This window comes from Nesoenas mayeri (assembly GCF_963082525.1).
Source record: "Nesoenas mayeri genome assembly, chromosome: 26".
Taxonomy (NCBI): Eukaryota; Metazoa; Chordata; class Aves; order Columbiformes; family Columbidae; genus Nesoenas; species Nesoenas mayeri.
In genome coordinates this window covers 718,228-731,555 of record NC_137552.1, presented here as the reverse complement: position 1 = coordinate 731,555, position 13,328 = coordinate 718,228, and the positions used below count along the sequence as shown (strand labels likewise).

Genomic DNA, 13,328 nt, shown 5'->3' with positions numbered 1-13,328 from the left:
CTCTTCCTACTGCAGCCTACACTGCTGTTGGCCTTCATTGCCATGAGGGTTCATTGCCAGAGCAGACATAGGAACACCCCAGAGCTGCTGAAACTGAGCGGGACACAGCAGTGAGTATTCAGGAGAAGTATCCCAGCTGCTTGTCCAGCTCTTACTCTTCCCTCAGCATGCACCAATGACCACTGTTGGAAAAAAGGACTCTTGGTAGGAGATGTGACTCCTCCTGTGGTTTTACCTCCTTTACAAAAAAATCCCTAAAGAGATAAAGTGTTCTCCTAGCCCTGCATGTGGGGATAAGTGAAAGCCTCAACATGTGAGCAAGACCAATCAGCCAGGCACTGGACAAGAGTTTCTGTTGAACACCTTGAATTGTCTCCCTGCTCTTCCTGTGTCTCCTCCAGCTTAGGGACTGACCAGTGCTTTCCTGGGGGCTGGGGTGGAGTTCCTGTGTCCCCGTGGGTTCTCTGCCCAACAGAAAACTGCTGGTGGCTGTACTTCTAGGATGTGTCTTTCTGGGATCTTATTTACTCCCGGAACAGGAAACTTCCAGCATTTTGAGGAACTCACTCACCCGAGCAAGTTCAGCAGAGGCCCCTGTAAGGGCGTGTGGAATGTGAGAGCAGCTGCTTCACTAAGGCTGGCTGATCAAGTCCCTTTTCCTTTCAAAAAGAAGAACAAGGAAAAGGGAAAGCGATTAACAAAACATACAATGACACCAGTCAGGGTTGTGCAGGACTAGAGAACACTACTAAAGGCATGTGTAGGGGAATGGTCAAAGGAGGGGGGAAAGAGAAGACTGGAGAGGAGCAAGGGGACTGAACAGAAAGGAGGAAGAAAATAGAAGGCGGTACCTGCAGCTGAGGCAGGACTGGTCAGTGCCTTTCTTGGGAAGATCCCTATGCCTGACCACAGTATCACAGTATGTTTGGGATTGGAAGGGACCTCAAAAAATCATCTAGTCCAATCCCCCTGCTGGAGCAGGAACGCCTAAGTGACGTCACACAGGAACATGTCCAGGCAGGTCCTGAATGTCTCCAGAGAAGGACACTCCACAACCTCCCTGGGCAGCCTGTTCCAGTGCTCTGTCACCCCCACTGAGAAGAAGTTTTTTCTCAAATTTAAGTGGAAGCTCTTGTGTTCCAGCTTGATCGCATTACCCCTTGTCCTATCATTGTTTGCCACCAAGAAGAGCCTGGCTCCATCCTCATGGCACTCACCCTTTATATATTTATAAACATTAATAGGATCCCCCCTTAGTCTCCTCTTCTCCAAACTAAAGAGACCCAGCTCCCTCAGCCTTTCTTCATAAGGGAGGTGCTCCACTCCCTTAATCATCTTCAGTGCCCTGCGCTGGACCCTCTCTAACAGTTCCCTGTCCTTCTTGAACTGATGGGCCAGAACTGGACACAATATTCCAGATGTGGTCTCACCAGTGCGGAGTAGAGGGGAAGGAGGACCTCTCTCGATCTACTAACCACCCGCCTTGTAATACACCCCAGGATGCCATTGGCCTTCCTGGCCACAAGGGCCCAGTGCTGGCTCATGGTCATCCTGTTGTCCACCAGGACACCCAGGTCTCTTTTCCCTACACTGCTCTCTAATATGTAATTTCCCAACCTATACAGGAACCTGGGGTTGTTCGTGCCCAGATGCAGGATTCTACACTTCCCCTTGTTAAATTACATTAGGTTATTCCCCGCCCAACTCTCCAGCCTGTCCAGGTCCCACTGGATGGCAGCACAGCCTTCTGGCGTGTCAGCCACTCCTCCCAGCTTAGTGTAATCAGCAAACTTGCTGATAGTACACTCAATTCCCTCGTCCAAATCGTTAATGAATATATTGAATAATATTGGCCCCAGTACTGACCCCTGAGGCACTCCACTGGATACTGGCCTCCAACTAGACTCTGCACCATTGACTACCACTCTCTGGCTTCTCTCCTTAAGCCAGTTTGCAACCCACCTCACTACTCTACCACTACAGTTCCCCCACTTTCTTAATAAATCTTTTCTTAACCATCCCTCTGTGTAACGTCCCATGTTTGAGTGCCAGTAGTTGAGGAGAGTGGTGTTAAAGAGAGAACTGGGTGCCAGTAACTGGATGGACTGTGCTGTGTGCAGCAAGGCCTCCAGCCAGCAGCTAGAGAAGAGACCTCTGCTCCCAGGGTCTGTCAGTCTCTGTGTCAGCAACTGGAGGGACAACATCACGCATGTTTGTATGAGAAGTCATTGGAGGGATCTCAGTGTGTTGGAAGGATGCTCATGTGTGTTTGTGGAATTTTTTGACGTATTGCAAACTTGCTTGCCCAGTGAGAGGGAGGAAAAGTTGTATCTAAAGCCAAAGCCAGCGGCGGGTAAGGTGGCCCAAGGCCAGCACATGAATGGCCATGCCAGGGAGAAGGAGGAGCCCCAGGTGCTGAGTCAGAGGGCCCTGGCTCCAGGCAGGGCTATGAGATGGGCCAAGGGCCCATGCTGATATTTGAGGGGTGCAGGAATGCGGGTGTGCTGTTGACTCCAGAGGGTGAGGGGGTGTGTGTTTGCACTATGGAAATGTATGAGACAGGCATAATGGAGACAGTCCAATAAAGGGACACTTAGATGATGAAGAGACTGGAGCATCTCTGACATTGTGATACACCGAGAAGCCTGGGACTGTTCATCACAGAGAAAAATCAGGGAGATCTCATCGGTGTCTGCAATTATCTGAAGGGAGGTTGTGAAGAACACAAAGCCAGGCTCTCCTCCACAGTGTCCAGTGACAGGACAAGAGGCACTTGGCACAAAGGAAAGACAGTGGAGACCCTCTCTGAACACCAGGAAACACTGTTTCACTGTGAGGGTGAGTGAGCTCTGGCACAGGATGTCCAGAGTGGTTGTGGAGTCTCCATCCTTGGAGAACTTACCTTTCTCAGTATCCAAAAGAGAAGCTGTGAAGAACAAGATTTTTGATGCTTCTAACACCTGACTGCAGGTTGAGGAGCCAGATGGAGCCAAACTCAACTTGAGCACATTGCAAAAGGGAATGGGCCTGGTTGGGAAAAAAGGAAATTCCTTCTAGAACCTTAGAATTGTGTTTTTTTAATGATAAAGGTGGAGCATGGGTGGAGATGGATCTCAGTTAGAATGAGACTGTGACTCCACAGAATGTTGATTAAAATACTGGAGATAAAACAAGAGTGTAAAAGGGGATGGTACAGGTGATGTGATGCCCTTTCAATCGTGGGAACCCTGAGTTATGGACCATGATGTGGAGCACAAATTGGGTTTTAGCACATAGTGCAAATCCCAGCCATGCAGAGATTTGCTTGTATTGTCATCTTTTCAGTTTTCATGGGACATTCTTAGAAACACAACACTTCAAATTCCTAGTGTTGAGTGAAAGGACATTTATATGAAAGACCAGTGCTTCACTCCCAGATCAACTCAAGGACGTGTTTGTGGCAACATTGTCAAGTTCGTCAGGTGATCTACACAGCTCAGCACAACACAGGCCTATGCCTGCTCAGGTCAGGTTAACTTAACGATAAAGAACATTTTTTTACCTCTGCCATTACTGATGCCTGGTATCATTCTGGAAAGTGAGTGGGAGTAAGGGTCCCCATCTGCAGTACCTCCACCCCTTCACATGCCCTTTCCGCTCAGGGGTGCAAGGCTACCCCATCCCCACCCATCACAGTGCAGCACTCCAATGGGTGCCCCATGTGCTGCCTGCGAATAGGAGGTGACCTACTGGACCCTCATCCTGTTCCCTGATGACCCCTCACGCTTTTCCCTAGACTAGGAGTACATTGTCCATGTCACCTCTGGGTTTGTGGAACCCAGCAACCCCACTAGAGCCAGATTCCTCTCTCACACTGTAGATTTTCCCAGCAGGAACAGGACATGCTCAGAACCCCCGGGCAGCTCCACAGCAAAAAAATCTCCTGGTTTGGAGGATTTGAGGGAGAGGTGTTGTTCCCAGATAGCTGAGGAAAGAAAGAGGAGAAAAGAGAGAAACAGAAGAGACTTCTGTTCCCAAAGGAAATAACAGTGTTGCCAGAAAGCAGAGAATCCCAGAGGAAGATGTGAAACCTCCGTGGGGAAAGAAACCTCTGATCTCCTAAATGGCCCAGAAGTGGTTGTGCAGAATAGCAAGTGATTCCAGTTCAGACTTTGAGAATTCCACTGTGAGCTTACTGGGAACAGCCCCTTCCCATGACTGGGGCTCTCAGAGTGCCCAGGACCCCTGATTGTGGAAATGCTGACAAAGCCTTTGGCTGAGGGAGCCACAGGTGTTGCTGCTGGAGGAGGGAGAAACCCAGAAGGAGCATTTGAGGTACAGGAAGAACAGATCAGTTGTCTTCCCCACTTCTACATTTGCTCCCCCACCAGAGTGGTTTCCGGTAGCTCTGGTATCTCGGGGCTGGGAGGTGCTTTTCTGACTCTCTCACTCAACAGGCAGGTCGGTCTCGTCATGCACCTCAGGTATCTCATCCTCACTGCCTTTCTGGGGCAACTGCTGGGTAAGTCTTGGATTTTCCCCAACACATTATTTCTTCTCCTGTGGAAAGCCTCACCAGCCTTATCAGGTCCATATGGGAAAATATTATTGAATTACAGGAAAACATTGGGACACATTAGCTCACATTTGTGTCTTTGCATTGGCTCTCTAAGGGTGTTTTTATGGTTCAAAAGGGGAGAGGACATTTCAGACCTGTTCTCCTGCTTTTCTATTGCCTTCAAACCTTCTCTCTCTGTCTCTCTTCTCTGATCCACAGGCTGTCTTCATGGGAGATCCCAGCTGTCTCTACACTCTCACATTTCTCCATTTTCAACAGAAATTAGCAGATCTTGTCAAAGCTGCCCCAGGAAGTATAAAGCACTCATGCGATTGACATTAATAAGGCGTCCCATTCTGCCTTCTGGCTGGCACATCAGCCATGGCTTCCAGTTTTCTCCTTTTTGTTATTGTCACAGCCAGAGTTCCCTTATTTCAGGCTCAGCATTCTATACATGCCGTGAGCCACGAATCCTCTAAGAGGAGTATGGGGAAGAAAGATTCATTTTTTTTATAGCTCCATGGATGGCTCAGCCTGCTGGAGGGGTGCTGGTCCCCAGACATGAAGGTCAGGCATGACAGGCTGTTACCTGGTCCTCTGGGCACTAGGAGCAGGAGCAGAGACACAGCACAGCTCTCCCCAGAATCTGCACTTGCTTGTGATCTCCACCCTCCTGCTCAGAACTACTGTCTGCCTCCTTTTCCCCAGGCATAAGGATTTTCCTGTAGGGTAGGGGACAAGGAATATGCTCCAGCATATGCTCCATTCCTGATTTGCTTCCCAGAGCCCTTCCCTGCAGAGCTGCTGACCTTCATTCACTGTCTTCCAGGCACAATGGGGCAGGTCACTGTCACCCAGCAAGAAGGACAAGTCACAGTGAAGCAGAGAGACACCTTCCAAACAACCTGCACATACCAGACCTCCAACTTTATTGGCTTGCTCTGGTACCAGCAGAGGAAAGGCCAAGCTCCCCAGCTGCTCTCATATCAGGCAGGATCTGGCCTGAAGCACAGTGACCGTTTCAGCACAAGTCTGAACACCACAGGGAAATACAGCGTCCTTCAGTTGGAGGAAGTCGAGGTGTCTGACAGTGCCTTGTACCTCTGTGCTGTGCAAGACACCCTGGTGCAGGGAGCTTCCTTGGCTGTGCAAGAACCCCGGGGAGGGAGGGGCTGTGTCTGTGCAAGGCTGAGCTTGTGGGAAGGGGCCCTGAGCTGTGTCCTGGCAGCGCTGCTTCCTCTGTTACCCCAGGGATCTGTAGGGGAAGATCCTATGATATCATGTTTTCTCTCCATTCCAGACACCATTTATGCACACATGGTATTCAATATTCTCATACCACAGTAGGTCAGGGCAGTATCCTCTTTTTGTCAATGCATGGGAAGCTCCAGTTTCTGATAAAGTGCAAGCAGCACACACATGAACATTTGTATTGACATATTAACAATTTGCTCATCTTGAGCACTAGTAGTAACCACAGGAACATCTGTCATCTGCAACACTATCTGGTTTAGTCTTGTCTTGAGATGGAGAAACCTTAAAACTGGTTTCATTGTATTATTCCCCTCTAGATCTTCAGCCATTGCAGTTGATGTTAAGAGGTGTTGTAACTTTTCTGTCCCCTCTTGTGCCAGATTCACTCCACCCCCCGGCCCAGCCAAAGCAGCAGCACTTTGGCCCAGGCTCCAAAGGAGGTAAAGGCCTGAGCTGCAGCCAGGCCAATAACTCCTTTTAAGAAACCCACAAGGAAGCAGAATAGCAAACGAACACTGACAAATTGTGGGTGCACAAATCTCATACAGACCTTTCCCACAGTCTGCAATTTGACTAGGAGTCAACCACCTTTTTCTATAAATATGACAGCCTGAGTGAGCCCACTTTGAGCTCCCTCTGCTAAATAAGCTGGCTGTACAGCAAAGGTTTTACTGCTCACAGGTCAGTGGATGATTACATTTTAATTTTCTGACTAATCATTTACCTGAAGTAAATGCATACTGAATATAATGAATCAACTAGAAGTATACACTTGTGTTATTTTTTATACACTCTCTGCTTCACTCTACTTATTTAGCTGAATTTGTTGCAATTCTTAAGCTGTAAAGTTCTCCCCATATTTACCAAAATCAACTACAAACTACACCGAACATGTACAAGATAAGATCTAGTTCGCACTTTTCTGGAAGGAATGAAATTGACTGAGGAAAAAACAATGATCCCAAGGGTAACACCGAGACATTACAGACATCTGCAAAACGGGGCCTGTTCTGCACTCCACTGAGAAGGAAAGTATTTATTCAAACAAAAGAGTGCCTGCAAAGCTATGGACCATAAACAATGTTTATAACTAAACAAAACAAAGGCACATGTGAGATCAGTGAAAAAGATACAATGAGAAGCAAGAAGACCCAAAACTGCTCTTGGACAGAAACATAGTATGAATGGTCCTTAAAGACATGGAAGTTTATAGTTTTCTATAATCAGGTTGCAACTCTGAGCAGGTACCCAGATTGAGTCAGCCCTCCTGCTAATCTACTCCTTTTCATAAAAGAGAAAAAACAAAAAAAACCAAAAAACAAAACAAAACAAAAAATTAAAAAAAAATATTTATTTCTGAGAACTTTGTTTCCTGAAAGTTTCCTTCATGAATTGACATCAGGCCTCCCCTGAAAGTCTGGCTCAGGATGTCTAAAACACAGACTTGGGAGCAAACGGTTATCAGGGAGGGAAGATGCCTGAAATTTTGCTCCACAAATGGGTATCAGGCTCCTGGGGAGAAGGGAAGCAGCATTTGGCTTGGCATATTTCCTCCATGTGGCAAATAATAGAGTGAACCTGTCACTGCAATCTTTTACGGCGCACTTTTCTTTAAGAAACCTTAACATTGTTCTGCAGAAAGCAGCCTTAAATCACTCCCCCGTGACATCTATCTGTTGGTATGATAATAAACCAAAACAAATACAGACAAAGAAAAGTGCAGCTCCTAGCATGAGACATCCATGAGTCTTCATTCCCCTGTTCTCCCTGGGGAGGTAGCAAAAGACTCCGCCTCATTTCAGCAGGTGTCTCGTCTTTGCCACTGGAACAGTAGGTTGAGGGAAGGTTTCCTCCCCCTCTACTCTGCCCTGATGTGTCCGTACCTGGAGTAATGTGTCCAGTTCTGGGTTCCCCAGTTTAAGAAGGACAAGGAATTACTGGAGAAAGTCCAGCAGAGGGACACAAAGATGATGAGGGGTCTGGAGCATCTTTCTTACGAGGAGAGACTGAGAGAGCTGTGTCTGTTCAGCCTGGAGAAAAGGAGGCTGAGAGGGGATCTTATTCATGGTTATAAATATCTCAAGCTTGGTTGTCAAGGTGATTGGACCAGACTCTGTGGTGCCCAATGATGAGAGGCAATGGGCAAAGACTGAAACACAGGAGGTTCCATCTAAACATGGAGAAACTTCTTTACTTTGAGGGTGACAGAGCCCAGGAACAGGCTGCCCAGAGAGGTTGTGAAGTCTCCTCTCTGTAGACATTCAAAATCCACCTGCACACAATCCTGCATGGTCTGCTCTGGTGACCATGCTTTAGCAGATGGGTTGGACTAGATGATCACCAGACATCCCTGCAGCCCCAGCCATTCTGTGATTCTGTGATCATCACCTCAAGGAATCTATGTAGACATTCAGTTTTCTAGTGGGAGCTGGTCAGTTCCTTCTGCTCATATTGTGCTATGACCTGGCACTTGTCGTAGCAAGTGTCCTGTGTCGGCTTCATCAGGAATGAACTTCACAGTTCTCTTTGCCTAATGTGTCTTTGGTTTCACTTGGTTTAGTTTGGTTTGGTTTGGTTTTTGGTTTGGTTTGGTTTGGTTTGGTTTGGTTTGGTTTGGTTTGGTTTGGTTTTTCCTGAGCACACAGATGGCTCCTCAACAGAAACAGCTCCACTGACAGCAGCTGTTGCAGAAACTCCACATGCAGGGCCAGGCACTGTCCCTCACTCTGCTGGCTCAGGGGGGACAGATGCAGCACAGCCTCTGCTTTAGAGACAACACCTCTCCAAGCTTCTCCTGGTCACACATGTGACGTCTCAATGCTTGTGCCAGCCTAGACTCCACACCCTGTCCCCTGGGCAAACACAAGACCAAATCCAGCACAACAGCACAGCCCAGAGAAAGGCAGCATTGCCATTGACCAACAGGAGCAAAAGTCACACCAGTTTTGGAAAGTGTTGAGATTGTCCAAAGCAGCTGTAACATTATGTACCTTTGACATGTAACCATCTTTGTCCCCTTGGAAGCGGTATGTCCCAGACCCCAGGAAGGAAGCACCAGGCAGCCAGTGACATGAGCCCATAGTAGGAGCCCCTGAGCTTCTAAATTTCAGGAATACCTGAGTAGGCTAAACCAAGAAAGCAAGAGCAGGGAGGCAGGAATGAGGATGACCCAGACCACGGCCTCGGTCAGACAGTGCCCACACTAGCAAGGTGCAGGGGTGCAGAAGCCCATGGGAAGATTTTATGACCTCATTCTCTGCTGCAGGACAAAACTGGAGGGGCACGAGGAAAGCAGGGCATGGGTGGGGTGTATGAAGGGCAAATTTTTGATGCAGGCAATCCATGAACGGAACAGAGGAGAGGCTGTTTTGGACATGCTAATCACAAATGAAGAAGAACAGCTGGATGATGTAGAGTTCAAGGGCAGCCTTGCCTGCATTGGCCAAAAGCCTGTGGAGCTCAAGATCCTCAAAGGACTGACCAGGACAAACAGGATGATTACTGCCCCGGACTACAGAAGAGCCCATGTCAGTCTCGTCAGGGACCTCCATGCTTGGCAGGATGCCATGGAAAACTGTGCTGTAGTGCAGAGGGCAGCAGGACAGCTGGATGCTCCTCAAGAACATCCTCTTCAGAGCACAAGGATGGTCCACTGCAATGTGGCAGCAGGGTGACACTCTGGGACGCAACCACAGCCCCATGGGGACATACATCCCCAAAAACCAGTAACCTATAGACACAATCTTGCCTACTGCAAGCTGAGCGGATATGAGAGGAATATTTTCCCCAACTGGATATTAAGTCTTTCCTGCCAATTAATCATGGCCTATGACATATCAGGGTGTTCTTGGAGCCCATCCCAAGCTGTAAGCAGTTAGTACCTTCCTGGCTGCAAGGTTAGAAAGACTTTCTGAGACAATTTTTTCACCTTTCCCTCACCCTGACTTTGTAGATACTCATCATTTTATTCTTGGTGTAATAGGGCAGATTTCCATGAATTAGGGCTACTTCTGCCCTGGTATCCAGCAGAGCCATAAACTGTTGTCTGTTTTGCTGGGCCCACAGGGTTACAAGCAGAACATAAGGATCATGTTTATTTCCACTCATGCTTGTGCCTGTATCTGTCCCTCTCCCTGTGCTGAAGAGGGGAGAACCTTTCCCTGGGCTTGTTTGCAGGGAAGGGAGGATGCCACTCTGTGCACCCCCTGCCCCATGGCTCCACCTCACCATTTTGTGCCCAGACGCCTTTAAGATGTCTATCTTCTTCACTATCCTTTCTCTACAAAGGCATTTCCAACTAGGACCTGCTGACTACACCAAGTGTTTTGCACCAGGAGCTGCTGCATTGTTTAGATTCCCTGACTCTCCTTAAATATGAGGTATGATGTTCATGGGATGGAATACTCTTATTGATCAGTTTGGATGTCAGTCAAGATCTGTCCCATCTATGACCTCCTTCCTTGATGCCTTACACCTGTGGGCAGAGCACTCACAATGTTCTTGGCTCTCAGACAAGAGCAATTAAAAATGTTAACTCTGTGCTGGGGTGTTATCTCTTGTTCTCAAATGAAGTCCAAATAATGAATGTACTAACTATGAAAAATGAAGGTTTCTAACTGCATGGAGAAAATTAACTTATTTTCAGTCAAATCAACACACCTATGAAGAAAGAGAAGGCAGTAGAGATGATCCTATATCCTTCAGATGCCACGAGTCCCAAGCTATAATATGTGCTGTCAAACAGGCAGCTCCAGTCAGGGCACACACCACAACACATGGATCCTGTTCATGGAAGTGTGTCTTTTGGTCCATCAAGCTTTTAGAAGATTTTTATAAAATAAAATATCTCTCTTCGTAATTTCTGCTATGAAATAGGAAAAGTGTTTGCATGAGAACTTCTTACTGTATTTGAAACACAGGCAAGGACACACAGAGAGTGTAACCACAGGCACCAAGCAGGAGCTGCCTCCAGGCTCATCAGTTACAATCAACTGGATCAATTTTGCCTCTGACCAAGGGATCTGTGCATTGTAACTTTGCCCTGAAAGGCAAACTCTGCATATAGCACAGCAGAGGAGAAAGCCACCTCAGTAATCTGTCACATGGATCATTAACTCCTTGATGTACGGGGATCTTTGGCTGAGGGTGATGGCACCCTGGCAGTTGTTTACATCATGAGGACAAATATCACCTCTTGGACCTGCTCAGAACATCTTTCACATCCTTGTTTTTGGGGGTCTACATCAAGGGGTTGGGCAGGGGATTAAGAACAGTGTAAAGAACGACCACTGCTCTGCCTGGTTGAAGGCAGCTCCCATGTAGGTGAAGAAATATGGGCCATAGAAGCAGGCCACAGCAATGAAATTAGAAGCACAGGGTAAGACAGGTCAGTGCCTAAATTCTGAAAAGCAGAGCCACAGCGTAATTTAAATCACCATTAAATAAAACAACCTCAGGCAACAATACCAACAGTGCCAACAGTTTGAAGTGTAAAACCTGCGTGGATCCTGTGTCCATTTCCTACCTATCCAACGTCTCCTCAGTTGTACCGCCAAGACGGGGGTCATGCCAGAAGCCAGTGGCAGCCCTCTAGCAGTGCTTTGCAGAAGGACTTGCTCATCTGTCAGGAATAATGTCATTCCTCCCTCTTCATTAAGGATAATTACAAATGATAGCATCAATGTGAAGGGCCTCAAGTACCTTGCAGTTGTTGCAAGATTTAGTGCAATAAGGTCAGGAAGTGCAACTATTCTGCTTTTAAAGACGTATATTAAGAGCACAACTAGGGAGGAAAGATTTCAGACATGCAATTGAAATGCCCTTGTGAAGCTTTTGGCATCAGAGATATGCTTCATGAGCCTTAATTCCCTTTTGCATGAAGGACATGAGTGTACAGATTTCCATCTTTACACCTGTACAGTAGAAAAAATGGAGAAAGATCCCCTTGTGCCCTCACCCCCTTCCACTCCAGAGTAACATGCTTCTTCTTTGGCAGCTTGGGGAGCTGCCACACAGGGAAGGACCACATAGAGGCCAGGCTTGAATGCAGCAGAACTTCAATGCATAAAGAGGGAAACAAAGCCACTGCAAGTGGAGGACAGCAGTGCAGGAATCCCCAGAGGAATCCACAAGTCTGCAGTCCATGGTCATGAAGAAGTTTGTGCATGATGTTCATCTGCCTGCCCCACAAAGTGAAGAAGGACAGTTGATCCCCACCAGGCTTGATCTGGGGAAACATTGTTGCCAAGAGGAACCAAAGTAAACAAAGAAATAGGTAAAAAAGGTAAAGCCATTCAGCTATACTGAAAACACAGCCAATATCTCAATCCTTTGCCCAGCACCATGCTTTGAGTTCCTCAAGGTGTCTCCCTGGGCCTTTCCCAGAGTCTTTATCAGCGCAGGTACCTTCTGCCAAAAGAGCGCCCAGAAATGCCAGACAGGTCACAGCAGCCAGAGTTGATGGGCACTCCATCACAGCTGAGGATTCTGCCAACAGCAGCAGAGGTGGAGGAGCCCACAACAGTGTTCTGTGGGAAGGAGCTGAGGATGAGGCCAGGCAGGGTCACCACAACAGGCGAGGGCTCAATGACAACGGTGGAGTTCTGGCACTGCCTGACACAGGGCTCATTGCAGCTGTTGGCCAGTGGGGTCGGGCCACAGGGCTGGCAGGGCAGGCACTGGTAATAGCAGGACATGTCTTAAGAGCAGAGGTTCACCTGGGAGAGAGGGCAGGGAGAAGGCAAGCCATAAAAGCAGATAAGAAGTAGCCTGGTTACCCTCTCCAAAAGCAGCCAAGGCCACTACTGAGTGGGGAGCTTGAAGACATGCAAGGAGGCGCACAACCTTCACTGCCCTACAAGGAGCCTCAGAGCACATGGTAGCTCTCTCTTAGTGAAAAACCAAAACACCCATCTGCAGCCTCCCAGCCTCTCTCTAAGCAGAACTGATCACTCCTTCCATATCCCATGATAAGGAGATGCAAACTGAGGAAAGGACATAGCCAATATGTGCAGAGATGTCCATCAGTGACAGATGTCAAGTTGGAAGAAAATCAGAAGGGACTTCAGACTTACCTGGTTCCTAGGAGGAAGAAGGCAAGAGAAGTGGATGAGAGAGCAGGGACTTGTGCTGCCTTTTATACCTGCCCTTCATTGCCACAGGACCAGAGGCACCCTTGGCAGAGGTAACAATTTCCGGACAAGCTCATCTTGAATGCAAACACATGGTCTGTGCTTTAGCTTCCAACACTGCTGCCTTTTCATTTCCAGGCTCGTGCCATTCAGGCACGATGTCATTCTGGGTCACTCTGTGTTCTTTGATATACCAGTCTCAGGAAGAAGCTGCAACCATAATCGACTGCATGCCCTTGGACTCCCATGCATGAGGATGTGACAAGTCCTCATCTTTCCTTAACTTCTCAGCTCACCCTGATGGTTTTTGTGAGTGTTGTGTTGCTTGAATTTGACACCATCCTGCCTAACACTGCCCCAGGAATCATTAGCAGAGTCCATGAACTTCTCTTAACATGATGGTTCAT

The 13,328-nt window shown here is 47.8% G+C and overlaps 1 protein-coding gene across 1 annotated transcript; it reads right to left on the bottom strand.

Annotated features, from left to right (window-relative positions):
- Nucleotides 1-12,183: 12,183 nt before the first annotated feature.
- LOC308049828 (feather keratin Cos1-1/Cos1-3/Cos2-1-like) lies at nucleotides 12,184-12,486 on the bottom strand (the record flags this gene model as incomplete). Its single annotated transcript, XM_080359699.1, has 1 exon — nucleotides 12,184-12,486. The coding sequence occupies one exon, from the start codon at nucleotides 12,484-12,486 to the stop codon at nucleotides 12,184-12,186; it is 303 nt and encodes a 100-aa protein (XP_080215825.1).
- Nucleotides 12,487-13,328: the final 842 nt, after the last annotated feature.